The sequence below is a fragment of the Copadichromis virginalis genome, linkage group LG18 (genome assembly GCF_057382275.1).
Source record: "Copadichromis virginalis isolate Kocher_CV1m ecotype Utaka linkage group LG18, C_Virginalis_male_GT1.1, whole genome shotgun sequence".
Lineage (NCBI taxonomy): Eukaryota > Metazoa > Chordata > Actinopteri > Cichliformes > Cichlidae > Copadichromis > Copadichromis virginalis.
The window spans coordinates 2115959-2130293 of NC_140635.1; the positions used below are offsets into that span (position 1 = coordinate 2115959).

The following is a 14335-nucleotide window of genomic DNA, read 5'->3' on the forward strand; positions in this document are numbered from 1 at the left end:
AAAATAAAATAAACAATAAAAGCAAAGGCAAATCAAATAGACCAATACAGCAAGGCTGGGATGGTCCAAGTGCCAAACAGCCCTGGTGGAGTGAGGAGCTGTAAAGAGAAGCAGATGCTCTGTTTCTAAAAATGTTTTAAGCTTGTTTCAAAGATTCTGTGCAGCAGCTTTAAATGTTTTCCAAAAGCACACATACACTTATCAGTGTTTCTCACACTTTTCACAGTGACTGAGAAAATGTCAAGCTCTCCCAAGTAGCACTATGAAAGCATGAAACTCATAAATCTTACAACACAAAATTGCAATCTGTTTCTAAAATGAAAAGTCACATTGGTTAAAATAAAATACAAACTGTGCAGAGCCATAGTAGAATCTGCAGTAAAGATCTTTTCATACATTGTAGAGATTGTACCAAAGGCAGAGGTTCCTCCATTTCTATAATTCTTTTATCATTATTTTGTACATTCGTAGATTTCAAGGATTCTTCTGTTTTTGCAGTTATTTTTATGTACCCGTGTACCTATTATGTACCTATTATACACACACATGAAAAGTGAATCTCTGTCCAAAAATGCACTCAGTTTACTTTTGACTCACTGTGAGCATCACTCATTATTCTCCCAGTAATTAAGGTTAGGATTTGTATATTTTTTATTCCAATCCATTCTTCTTTTGCAGCATTTAAATAACCTTTATCAGATTTGATGGTTTTGTTACAGACTTTTCAAAATGTGGGATTAAATTGTGTTAAAATGTACAAAACAGTGATGTCATGTTTTGTGACGAGGACCGAGGCACAGAGAGACTTGATGAATTTAAGAATCTTATGGTTTAATAAAGAAATTTGCAGACTTGCACAGAGATGGTAAAATTATGATGCCTGATAACGGAGACGAAGACAACAGACGACGAGGACAGGGAGGAACAGGGGTTTAAATGCACCGAGGAGACAGTCAGAGAGAACTCGGGACAACTGGAGACATTTAAGGATGCAGGGACTGACAGAGACGGTCTCAAACTCCTCCGAGTAAAGTTTGTTGCCTGGCTGGTCAGCTCTCTGGGTGCTCAGCACCCTCAAAGCTCTGATCCTAGCAGCGCCCTGATAGCTGATAAACATTTACTGTGTTTTATGAAGCAACTAAATTACAGAAAAATTACAGGAAAGTAAACAAAAAGTAAAATTACACTTTTTAAATAAAAGCATAAAAATCAACACAATAAAAACTCCATAAACATCAACATCAGGAGTCACTGAGAAAATAAACTTAATATTAGATCAAAGTTAAAGAATATAAAATATGCTGAAAACAAAAAGTTACAGGTTGAACATTGTAAAGTCCAATAAAATATAATCACACTTCTATGTTAAAGATAAATCAGTTCAAAATGAGATCTTATCAGGCAGCAAACAGTGAATATGAGATTTTTTATGTGTTGTTTGTCTTCATCGACTGAGTTCAGATCTTTATCATCTCAGTTCAAACTGGTCTCGACCTTTTCTTTGTTCTTCTTTGTGATCACATGAATGTTCAGTGAAGGAGTTTCTCTCCTTGCTCTATTTTAGCCATGAGCTCTGCTTTTTCTTTCATGGACCTCAGAGACTGAACTCGTCTCTTCCAGCCTGGTTTGCCCTCAGATTTCTCTTCTTCAATAAGCATGTCGATGTACTCTGGAGTGGACAGAGGGTTTGCCTTCAGTGCTATCTCTTTGAGTCTGTTCAGACACTTGGAAGATTTCTCCATCAGTTTCATCACTTCATATTGAGCCTTCAGTTTTACAGCAATACTCTCCATTTCCAGGTATCGCCTCCACTCTGCTCCATATATGTTAGGTTTATCACTCCTCTCTTTTATCTCCTCAAGCTTGGCTAACCCAAGTTTCACCTGCTCCTGCAGATTCTCAACTGAAATCTCGAGCTGCTTTCTTTCTCTGAGGATTTCCTTTGTCAGTGTCAAGCTTTTAGTTTCTATTTTATTCAGAGCAACAAAAAACCTTTTCATGCTTTTTGTCCCCATCTCCCAAAACATCTGATCAAAACCTCCTTCATCATCATCATCACTCATTCTGTCTCCTTCAGCTGATTTGTTATTTGCAAACAGTGCTGAGTTATTGAATTTGAAGTGAACCGGCAGCCCGTCTTTTGTTTTAGGACATGGGACTCCTGCAGCATTGATCGCCTCGAGAACTGGAGGTCGCTGATCGTCTGCAAATGTCACCAGGATCCTGATGTTTTCTGCTACATCTTTGCCAAAGATTGAGAGCACTGAATCAAACACATATTTTTGTGTTGGTGTGAGTCGTGCTAAAGCAGCCTGAGCTACAAAACACACAGCATCGATTTCACTGACACCATGTGAGGAAGTGAAGAGATTACGTAGCTGCTCTGTGATCTCTCTGTCTCTTTCTATGCCTCTTGTATCTCCAAAGCCTGGAGTGTCAATAATGGTCAGAGAGAACGGGATTTTGAATCCATCCTGGTGGTTGATTTTGTAAACAGTGACTTCAGAGGTCTGACTGTGAGCTTGTGATGTTGGCTGATCCTCATTAATGAATTTAAACCTGAAACTGTCCTCCCACTCTACACCAACAATGTAGTTGATCATCCCATCGATCAGAGTGGACTTTCCTGATCCTGTCGCTCCAAGAAGCATTATTGTACGATTCTGCCTCGTGCTTTCTTCTCCAAAGTTAAACTTCCTGCATCCATCTATGTTCATGTGTTCTTCTGTCAGAGGCAGTTTGTAAACTGAGGGGGAATCAGATTTGATCTTTTCACTTTTACATCTGAGAAGTTCTGCGAGGCGGTTAAATGTTGTTGTGCAGACTTTAACAGTGATGCTTTCTTTGCTTCTTCCAGCTGAACCACAATCACATCTGACCCTGACTGCATATTCTGTCTCTGTCTGGAGACCTGAAAGGATCACCTTTTCACCTGCTGACTCTGTTTGGTTCCACTGCAGAGCTTCCTCATTATCATCTGTTTTTGAATACTCCACAATGTAACCCAATATCTGCACATCCTCTCCGAGCTCAGCAGGTTTCTCCCAGCTCACTGATATCTCAGTTAAATTTGGTTCAAGTCGAGGTTTTCCAGGAGGGCTGCAGGGTAAAGTTTTAATGGCATCACTGATTACATTAGCTGGTCCGACACCTGCTGAGGTCACTGCTCTGCATCTGAACACATACTCTGTGTTTGGCTTCAGATCTCTCACTGTGACTTCTTCAGCCTTTGCTTCTGTCTTCTGCTGCCATCCATCCTCTCCACTGACACAGTACTCAACAGAGTAGGAGGTGATGTTCTCTGCTCCAAATCTGGGTGGAGAAATCTTCAGTGTCACACTGTTGTGGTTTATGTCAGCTGCTGTCACAGTTTCAGGCTTTGAAGGAGGCTCAAAGTTCTCACTGACAGTAAATCCACCTTCATAAAGGTAGATGCTGGAACCTTCCTGTGTCTCATTAGTTAACCCCACTGTCAGGAACTTCATGTTCTTGTTCTCCTCGTTGGCCTCTGCAAAATCACTGAAGAGTTTTGCTTTCCTCCACATTTCAGCTGTTACTTCTTTTGAGGCGTACCATTGTTCCTTCTCTACATCATGAGTGTGAGGATCTTGAAGGTCTGGGTTGGTTTTTCCTCTTAAGTATCTTGATAAAGCTGAGAGGTACGGTTCATCCTTTCCCAGAGAGGTGAAAACAAAACACACAACATGCTCTGCACTCAGACTTTCCTTGTACAGATCATTTTGAGACGAGATGATTTTGGTGTTTTTCATCATCCTGGTAAAAGACATTAATGTGTCAACTTCTCTCTCTTTACAGTCCATCCACTCGTTCAGGCTTTTGCTGCTGAAAGGTGAAGAATGTCTCTTCTTCAGGATCTCTGCAAGCTCAGCTTCCTCTTCTCCTCCTCCTCGGATTGATGGAAGTTTCTTGGCCAAAGTCTGTTGGAATTCCAGCTTGAACTCAGAGCACATTTCTTTGAAACTTTTAAGCTTTTTACCAATCTGTGGGAACTGCTGTGCAGTGCTGGTTCCCAGTACATCATTGTTCCTCATTTCCACCTCACTGAAGTCCTCCAGGACTGTCTGTGCTTCTTGAACTAATCCTATACTGATCTGACGGACGAGTTTAGCAGCAGAAGAATCTAAAGCTGTCAGTGGCAGCAGCCAGACCTTCACTGGTACAGCTTTGTCTCCCAGTAATCCTGGCAGGCTTTGGTAGACTTCTACTGCATCTTGAAAGGTTGTTGGTGGTTTTGGAAGACAGAAGTCTCCATAAAACCTGCAGGAGAATTTATGAACACTTTCTTTGTCCTTGTCTTCCATCTTCAGGGAACCTTCACCCTCTACAGAAAGTAAGGGAATCTTCTTGATGGTCACCTTCAAGTTGCCCTGAACATCTTGATGATCTTCATGTTCAGAAACTTCACGGTCAAACACAAAGAAAGCTTGTGCTCCATAAAGAATAGCTGTGACTACATGTGTTGCTAAGCCTTGATCAAAAACATATGGATGCTTCACGTTTCCTCTTCCAAGATGATTCATGGACAGCTCCTGGATCTTTGTGGTTGCCTTGTACTTCAGTGTTACTCTGGCCTGATTTCTGGAAGATTTACTATCATTCAGATATTTGGCAGATCCATCAACCTGAACCAGTCCACCCAGGAAACTTGCCTTCAGTGAAGCTTCAACATTTAGAGCTGAAGATTTGTCTGAAATTGATTCAGATGCAACAATTTCAAAATCATTAGAGGCCTGCGGTCTTTCTCCAACATCTTTCATCAGGTCATCACGATCCCACAGAGTCATTCCTGCAAAAGAAGAAGCAACAAAAGTACTACCAGGACTCCATCAATTAAATCAAATTCTAAAATAAATGTTAAAAAATGATTTTAAAAAATGTGAATTTTAAAATAAACAAACAGAGCGGTGTGTTTCTATGAGCAAACTTGTCAAACTTTTGCTGTTGATTTTTTCACGACTTTCCTTGTTGTGTTTTTTCATCTCTTTTTGTTTATTCACCAAAATGAAATAAAAAAAGTAAATGAAGCACAAATCTTTTGTTTGTCTGGATGAACCAGATTAACTGAGTTCTTCCAGATGAAGAGTTCAGGCTCTGCATCTGAGTTTTCAGTATTTAAGATAATGACAGTAATAATGTCAAAAATGGCAGTTTGGATTTTCTTGAGGGAAACGTTCTAATAACTAATTTAGTGACGCCACTGTCAAAAGACTGCATGTCACTTTCATTTTTTAAAGCCAGTCGACTGTAGAATATATATATATATATATTATATATTATATTATATATATTATATTATATTTAAAAAATGAAAGTTTGTGATGCATCAAGAATCTGTACATGTGAATTCTTACCGGGGACGAGCGCATCACTGCGACAGTCGTACAGCATCCCGACGCTGAAAGGCCGACCGAGCGCTGCCACCTCCATCGCACCGCCTGATGTACCGTCCATCCTTCAGTCTAACCTGGAAAACACAGAAAAAGATGAGGTGGTTTTTCCGATTCCTCTTCTATCCAGCTGTTTGTTTTTATACCCATTACTATAACTGACAACATCTGGAATAGTTCCACCTGGCACCTCCTGGGTGAGACAGTGACAGTGTAGTAGGTTGTAAAATGCTGCACGTTCAGTTTTACGGAAACAAACTGTTTCTGTTTATAACTGTCAATAATACCTCTTATACATTTACATACTAAGGTAAAACCTTATTACATCAGTAGATGGTGATCCTGCACAGCTGTGCATCCACTGGAAAGCAAACAGCTGCAGGTTCAGGCATTAAAACTCTTTATTGATCCACAGCTACTGCAAAGCTTCATTTGAAATGCTTCTAAACATATTTTTATTAGTTTTTCTTCATAAGTATCGTATCGTTGGCAGTAGGTCATTTCCAGGAAACTGTTAATCTAAATATTTTTAATTAAACTGAGTTTATTTTATATAGCACCAAATCACAACAACAGTTACTTCAAAGTGCTTTACATTGTACAGTAAAGACCAGAATAATACAGAGAAAACCCAACAATCAGACCATCTGGTGTATAAACTATTGCTGTCAGCGTTGATCTCGCCAAAATGATGTAAACGCCATAATCGCATTAACGCAGAAAATATCCGTAAGAAAGTTGACGTGGATTGCCCCATGCGTAGGGCTGCACGGCGTGCACGTGTTTACGAGCTTCCGGAGATTTGCCGCGTTAATGTGGTTATGGGGTTAACGTCATTTTGACGAGATCAACGCTGACAGCACTGGTCACTTCATTGTCATTAGTATTTAAACAAATAAAAACCTTACTCTGTGCAATACTGTACTAACTGCCACTCAAAATTTTGTACTGTTCAGTTTGTACTGCTGTTCACTCATGCCACTTTATCTCATGTGCAATATCCCATTTGCCCCCCCCCCCCCCCTCCAATAACATGTCAATGGTTACATTCCTATTTAAGATTTCCTTTATCTATTCACAAGTGTGTGTGTATTTCCTGTTAACTTTTTTCTTTTTACTATATTTTATAAACATTTTGCTCTTACTGTTTTTTACATATTATACTGCTGAATTACTGTCTGCTGCTCGTCAAATAGATTTCATTGCAATGTTGACCCTGTGCTAACTTGCATATGACAAATAAAACTGAAACTGAAACTGATAAACACATAAAATGGTAACTGAAGAAAAAACACTCAACGCATCATGGGAATCCTCTTGCAGGTTAAGCCTATAGGAGTGTAACTAAGGGAGGATTCAGGGTCACCTGGTCCAGCCCTAACTATATGCTTTAGCAAAAAGGAAAGTTTGAAGCCTAATCTTGAAAGTAGAGATAGTGTCTGTCTCCTGAATCCAAACTGGGAAAAAATGATTGACAAAAATTCATTTTAACAATCAGATGAAACAAAACCTCTTTGTAGAACAAGCACAAATATATAATGTGCATTTCTTTTCAACACTGATGCGAACATATCATACACAATAATAGAAGAATAGAATAGAATAGAATAGAATAGAATAGCCTTTATTGTCATTGTACAGAGTACAACGAAATTGGAGTGCCACTCCCTTGGTGCAAGTTTCAATAATAAATATAAATGTAAAATATAAAAAGTACAATAAAACAATCACAAGTACTCAAACAATAGTATGTACGATATATACAGGATAGCAGCATTAATATAATGACAGTATGAATAGCAGCATGATATAATGGCAGTGATGGTATGGTATAGCTAAGCAGGTTCAATTGTTTTTGTGCTTATTTACTACGGTGATAGCTCTGGGAAAGAAGCTATCCCTGAATCTGTTTGTCCTGGTTTTATGTGACCTGTACCGTCGGCCTGACGGTAATAGTTCAAACAGTTGGTTGCTGGGGTGAGAGTGGTCCTTGATGATATTGCCAGCTCTGCTGAGGTACCGAGAGTTTGCAGTGACCTCCAGGCTGGGCAGAGAGCAGCCAGTGATCTTCTGGGCTGTGTTGATGACCCTCTGCAGTACTTTCCTGTCCGCAGCTGAGCACCCTGCATACCATGATGTTATGCCGTACGTTAGGATGCTCTCTATGGTGGCTCTGTAAAATGTCACCAGCAGCCTCTTCTCCAGGTTGTTCCTCCTGAGCACTCTCAGAAAGTGGAGACGCTGCTGGGCCTTTTTAACCACCGCCGTGGTATTTGCAGTCCAGGAGAGGTCATCAGATATCTGCACGCCCAGAAACCTCATGGAGTGTACCCTCTCCACACAGCTCCCGTGGATGTAGAGTGGGGCCGGATCTGCTCTGCCCTTCCTGAAGTCCAAGATAAGTTCTTTAGTTTTCGTGGTGTTCAGTTGGAGGTTGTTAACTGAACACCACTCAGTCAGTCTGTTGACCTCATCTCTGTAGTCCGACTCATCCCCCCTTGAGATGAGTCCAACCACTGTGGTGTCATCCGCGAACTTTATGATGGTGTTTGAGAGATGGGTAGGGGAGCAGTCGGATGTGTAGAGCGTAAACAGGAGGGGACTCAAAACACATCCTTGTGGAGACCCGGTGCTGAGTGTGATGGTGCTGGACCGGTGGGGGCCGAGTCTGACAGACTGTGGTCTATTTGTCAGGAAGTCCTTGATCCAGAGGCAGATGGGGGTGGAGAGTCCCAGGTGAGACAGTTTCTGGACCAGGATCTCCGGGATGATATGATTGAATGCTGAGCTGAAGTCCAGGAAGAGCATTCTCACATAGCTTCCTCGGTGCTCCAGGTGACTCAGCGCAGTGTGGAGCTCTATGGTGATAGCGTCCTCGGTGGAACGATTTGTCCTGTAGGCAAATTGATGGGGGTCCAGAGTGGGAGGCAGACCGGCCCTGATGTGCTGACAGACCAGTCTCTCAAAGCACTTCATCACTACAGGCGTAAGTGCAACAGGCCTGTAGTCATTTGGGCTGGCCACAGCTGTCTTCTTGGCGATGGGGATGATGGTGGAGGTTTTGAGGCAGGGCGGGACGGTGTTTGATGACAAGGAAAGGTTGAAGATTTTAGTGAAGACTCCGGTCAGTTCGTCAGCACATGCTCTGAGAACCTTTCCATGTATTCCATCAGGACCTGCCGCCTTCCTGGGATTCACTGACCTTAGAACACACCTCACTTGGTGCTCCCTGAGTGTTAGTGTGCCAGTGCTGGGGGCGGGTGGAAGTGGTGTGGCAGCTGAGGGCTTGGTCGTCTCAAAGCGGGCGAAGAAACGGTTTAGATCCTCAGCCAGTGAGGCATCAGTCCTAGATGTCGCCTGGTTATTGCTTCTGTAGTTGGTAATGTGATTGATCCCCTGCCACATTTTTCTGGGGTCGTTGTCAGCAAAGTGATCTTCAATCCTCCTCCTATAGGCAGCCTTAGCTTTCCTGATGCTTCTACTCAGGTCTGCCCTGGCCGCCCTATACGCAGCCCTGTCCCCTGACTTGAAGGCGGTGTTGCGGCTTTTTAGGAGGGATTGCACTTCACTATTCATCCAGGGTTTTTGATTTGGAAACACCCTGACCCTTTTGTTGACGGTGACATTGTCAACACAGTTCCTGATGTACGAGAGTACAGTGTCCGTGTACTCCTGGAGGTTGTGGCTGGAGAATAAATCCCATACAGTTGTTGAGAAGCAGTCCTGCAGTTGAGAAAGGGCTCCTTCAGGCCAGGTTTTTATTGTCTTTGTCTGGGGCTTTGTTTTTCTCAGCAGGGGGGTGTAGGTGGGGGTGAGGGACATGCAGAGGTGGTCAGATCCAGCCAGGTGGGGGAGGGGTGTCGCTCTGAAAGCATTCCTGATGTTTGAATAGACATGGTCCAAAGTGTGTTCTCCTCTCGTAGCAAAGTCCACAAACTGGACAAATTTAGGAAGCACAGTCTTTAGGCACGCTTTGTTAAAGTCGCCGGCGACAATAAAAACCCCATCGGGGTGGGCAAGCTGTTGTTTGTTTATGGTGTTGAGCAAGAGGCTGAGAGCCGTGCTAACGTTAGCATCCGGCGGTATATAAACAGCTATCACAATAACTACTGTAAACTCCCTCGGGATGTAAAAAGGTCTGCACGAGACTGCCAGAACCTCCAAATCAGGAGAACAGTGTGTGTGAATGATCCTACTGTTACAACACCACTTGTTATGCACGTAAACACATAGCCCCCCTCCTCTGCTTTTACCTGAGTTGCTGTTTCTGTCATGCCGGTGTAGCGTGCGGCCTGCTAACTCGACTGCAGCGTCGGGAATCAGCGGGTGAAGCCACGTCTCCGTAATAAGAATAATGCTGCAGTTACGTGCAAAGCTCGTGGTGGCTATCTGTAGCTCCAATTTGTCCAATTTGTGGGTGATGGATCTGGCGTTCGATAGGAAAAGGCTCGGAAGCGCTGGCCGGTGTGGATTTTTGCATAGCCTAGCGTCTGAACCCGACCGGCATCCCCTCTTCTGCTTTCCCTCCGTCGCCTTCTACGCTTGCTGGGCGGGCAGACCATCCACGGTGACCCTGGCGGTCTCGCTATCTCCTCCAGGATTTTGTGTTCGCTGATAGTTGCCAGAAACAAACAAACTATATTTAAAACCGAGGTCAATTAGGTTCTGGCGACTGTAAGAGATGGCGGCGTTGCAAACATTCAAAAATATCCACATTAAAAGTAAAAACAAGCACCAAACTGGAGAGCTAAGAGCCGCTGCACCCGTGCGCGCCGCCATCTTCTTTTACAAAAGAAATATAACAAAATAACAAAAAACTAATATAACAATAGTTCAGTAAATGTAATCAAAGGAGAGTGTGAGTCACTCTCGCTCACACTGCTCCTCTCATTGGTGAGAAGACAGAAAGCTGAAGTTTCAGTGGTCTAAGTCAGTAAACCACAAGGTTGCCAACTGACTGGTTCTTATACAGCACTTTGTATTCTGAGCACTGAAAGTGCTTTGCACAACTTGTCTCATTCACCTGCTCGCACAAGCACTTTTTCTGCAAGTATTTTCTATCTAACATTCATACTCCAGTGGATGCATTGGAGAGCAACTTGATGTTGCCCAAGAATATTTGGCATGCAGACCTGCGGATTAGTCGGTGACCTCCTGAGTTACAGCCACACCGAGATTGAGAGAGACAGTATTTGAAACTGTAAGAATGACAACAGGCAGTTTAAGCTACAGCGTCTCTACAGCTGATGGACATTTCTTTTATAAAACAACAGCTCAGAGTTCATTTAGCTGATATAGTTTTGTGGTACGAACGTAATATGCAAATTATATTAAAAAAATGTCTGAACAGGAAATAACCTGAAAATGCCTTGTAAGATAAGATAAGATAAGCTAAAACTTTATTAATCCCTCGGGTGGGTTCCTCTGGGAAATTCGGTTTCCAAAAGCACAGCACCGACAGAAGTTACAGAGTTACAGAATATTATATACACACACACACACACACACACACACACACACACACACACACACACACACACACACACACACACACACACACACATATAAATACAGAGACAAATATAAATAAAATATACGAAGGGGATAAATAGAATAAATAGGAATAAAAATACAAGTGAATTGCACATTTCAAGTATTGAGTCTATTGCACCGTTGACTATTAACAAAAGGTATTGCACAGTGAGGTGAAGAGGCACTACAGCTTAGTTGTTCCCTCCTTTGTCCTCCTGTCTCCCCTCCCTCTCCCCTCCAGAGAGGAGTTAAACAGTCTGATGGCGTGTGGGACAAAGGAGTTTTTAAGTCTGTTAGTTTTTGTTGTGACTCACAACAAAAAATATAAAAAGAAATCTTAGCGATGAGGAATCAGGAAGATCTAAAACAAACAAAACAAGTCAAACCACATACTCACAGCAGAATGAAGTCCCTGACAGGAACACACTCCACCAGCTATTGTTCCTTTGGGAAGGTCAGGAAGAACTCTGATTTCTCAGAAATGGTCTGAGCTTTATGCTGCAGCTTTAACCAGGAGGGAAAACCAGAGAAAAAACACCTTTACAAGCAGAACAGCTTATCTGAAGCTTTATAATCAGTTTAAATCTTGATTTGTTGGTGCACTAAAGAGAAAAAGCCCAGAAAACTGAAAACAAAAGTGACTTGATTCTATACATTTAAGAGTTTCTTATGCTTTGACTGCTGTTACTGAATTATTCCATCACAGTATTGCATCCAGTATTAAAGACCTGCTGGTTTCACACTCAGGACCTTCCACATGTTAGAAAACATGGACGTGCTCGAACAACGATGGACACAAATAAATCTGTGAGAGCAAGTTGAGGTTATTCATGTTACTAAGACTGTATTTAAGGAACACCAATTAAATTATATGTGTGAAGTATTTACTTATAAAGTATTGTTGAATTAGTTCTTAAATATATTTCAGTTCTTACTATGTTTCAACTGCTTCAGAAAATGATTCATATAAAATTTCACCTATTGAGCTTCTCTCGGCCCTTTGAGGTGGAAACATTTTAAAGTAACATTATTGCATGGGCTGCATGTGTATCCTGTTGGTTTGTAACAATTCTGAAATTGAACGTCTGCGATATCGTTCCACCACCGTGACTCCCACAGAGCTGTTAATGACCAGTTACAGAAGCTTCTCTGGTGAAACCTGCAGATTTATTAGTTCCTCCAAAAACAAAACTGGAAATATTCAGAACAATAAATTTGATGCAGTCTGGTCTCTGGTAAAAACAGTTTCTTCAATGACAACATATTTAACATAAAAACAAAACGAACATAAAACAAACCTGATGGAACTCAAACTTGAATTAATAGCCAGCATAAAAAGTGAGTTTTAAACGCGATTTGAAACGCTGTATAGACTCTTAAGTACAAATATTGAGTGGCAGATGTTCCAGAGTCTAGGTGCTGCAGCTGTGAAGGCCCCATCTCCTTTATTGGGCTGTACTAAGATCTCAGTGCTCTATTGCGGTTATATGTGTTGAGGAATTTGCTTAAGTAACTGCTCGCCAGATCATTTAAAACTTCGAAAGTAAGTAAAAGCATCTTAAAATCAATACAATATTTTACAGGGAGCCAGTGTAAATTTGCTAAAACTGGAGTGATGAGTTCAGACTTTCTAACACCTGTTGGAAGACATGCAGCAGCATTTTGGGCGAACTGCAAGTGATGGAGAGATGAGTGTTAAAGACCAAAGTAGAGAGAATTGCAGTAGTCCAGTCTAGAGGTGATGAAGTCATAAATGTTTTACTAGGTCTTTAGGAGGAAGATGAGGCTTCGCTTTGGCAATTTCACATAACTGATACAAACTGATTTCGACAACTGTGGACACTTGTTTCTCTAATTTGAAGATCTATCTAAAAACACTGAGATTTCTTACAGTGTGGAAGTGATGACAAGCAAGAGGACCGAGCGTATCAGTTAACTTATCCAAAGGGGCATCACTTCCACAAACAATAACTTCAGTCTTATTTTCGTTTAGGCTGAGAAAGGTCTGTTAACTGTCTACATCAGCGGTCCCCAACCCCCGGGCCTCGGACCAGTACCGGTCCGTGAGTCATTTGGTACCGGGCCGCGAGAGTTGAGACTAAGGTGTGAAATGTATAGTTTTCAGGGTTTTTATCGGTTTTCAGCATTATTTTGTTATCGTTTTTATCGTTAACTCGGTTTTCCTGGGTCTTTTCACATGTGTTATGAATAAATCTTCTTTTTTTCGGTACCGGTATTAGTTTCATTTTGTTGTATTTATCCGCGACACCTTAAAGGCCGGTCCATGAAAATATTGTCGGGCATAAACCGGTCCGTGGCGCAAAAAAGGTTGGAGACCGCTGTTCTACATGATGTTAAAGACCGGTTAAGCAAAGGCTGCAGTGGGACAGAGACATCCATCAGTATTATAAGGTCTTAAATGGTCGATTGCTTCCTTTAAGACTGAAAAATTCCCAGGCTCAAACTGCAGAAAAACAGCAGAGAACTTAGAAGGCAGATCCAGGTCTAACTCTGCCTGTGAATGTGAGACCTTAAAGATGAGATTTTGATAAATGGAAAATGGACTGGTTCTTTTATAGCGCTTTTCTACTCTATCATGTGCACTCAAAGCGCTTTACAGAACTCGTACATTCATCCAATCACTCCCATTTGCACAAGCACTTTTTCCTAAGCTGTTAGCTAGTGCTTCTTAACTAACATTCACACACACATTCATGCTCTGATGGATGCATCGGTAGGCAACTTGGGTTAGTAGTAGTTAGTTAGTAACAGCTGACTCTGTTGTGTTTTCAGTGGCCATGAGTACCATTCACAGAAGGTTCAATTCAATTTTATTTATATAGCGTCAAATCACAACAACAGTCACGTGACTGTTGTTGTGATTTGACAAAGTGAGATTATTTGAAAAAGCTGATGAAGGTAAATGATTTTTAGCAAGAAAATTAAAGGTTTCAACTGTTTTCTGTTATAAGAAAAAAAATACTGACTTGATATGAATACTGATTAAGCGTTTATTCAAAAGATAACTACAGTCAGAAAGCAAATAAAATATGTAACCACAGTACTCACTGCACACAGGAGTTGGTCTCTCAGGTTGTTCTGCCTCTGACGTCTCTGTAAGGAACAAACTTTGCCGGGGTTGTGGGCGGGTGGGTGCATGGGGGCCCGGCCCTGGAGCAGGGTGCCGCCGGTGCATCGAGCTGCCTGGGGGGCTCTTCAACTGGTGGGGGGGATGGTCACATCTGGCAGGAGCTTTCTTCTCTCAGGAACTCTCTGCAGGAGGGGGAGATACAGGAGAGGTGGAGGAAGATCTCAGCCTGGGCGTTTACCGTCTTATGTAGTCTGGAAGATGTGTGGTTGGTGGGGTGGGTGCAGTTTTCTCTGTGGTGGGGTTG

At 42.0% G+C, this 14335-nt stretch overlaps 1 protein-coding gene across 1 annotated transcript; it reads right to left on the reverse strand.

Moving 5' to 3' along the window:
• Positions 1-810: 810 nt before the first annotated feature.
• LOC146686887 (uncharacterized) lies at positions 811-14069 on the reverse strand. The gene is made up of 4 exons (XM_085439456.1): positions 14010-14069; positions 11338-11444; positions 5373-5485; positions 811-4807 (listed from the first exon to the last, which is right to left on the reverse strand). The coding sequence occupies exons 3-4, from the start codon at positions 5470-5472 to the stop codon at positions 1530-1532; spliced, it is 3378 nt and encodes a 1125-aa protein (XP_085295582.1). The 5' UTR covers positions 5473-5485; positions 11338-11444; positions 14010-14069; the 3' UTR covers positions 811-1529.
• Between the last annotated feature and the right edge of the window lie 266 nt (positions 14070-14335).

Coding starts and splice junctions, on each gene's coding strand:
- LOC146686887 (XM_085439456.1), bottom strand. CDS start 5,472: ATGGACGGTACATCAGGCGGTGCGATGGAGGTGGCAGCGCTCGGTCGG. Junction 4,808..5,372: donor CAGTGATGCGCTCGTCCCCG/GTAAGAATTCAC, acceptor CTTCTTTTGCAG/GAATGACTCTGTGGGATCGT.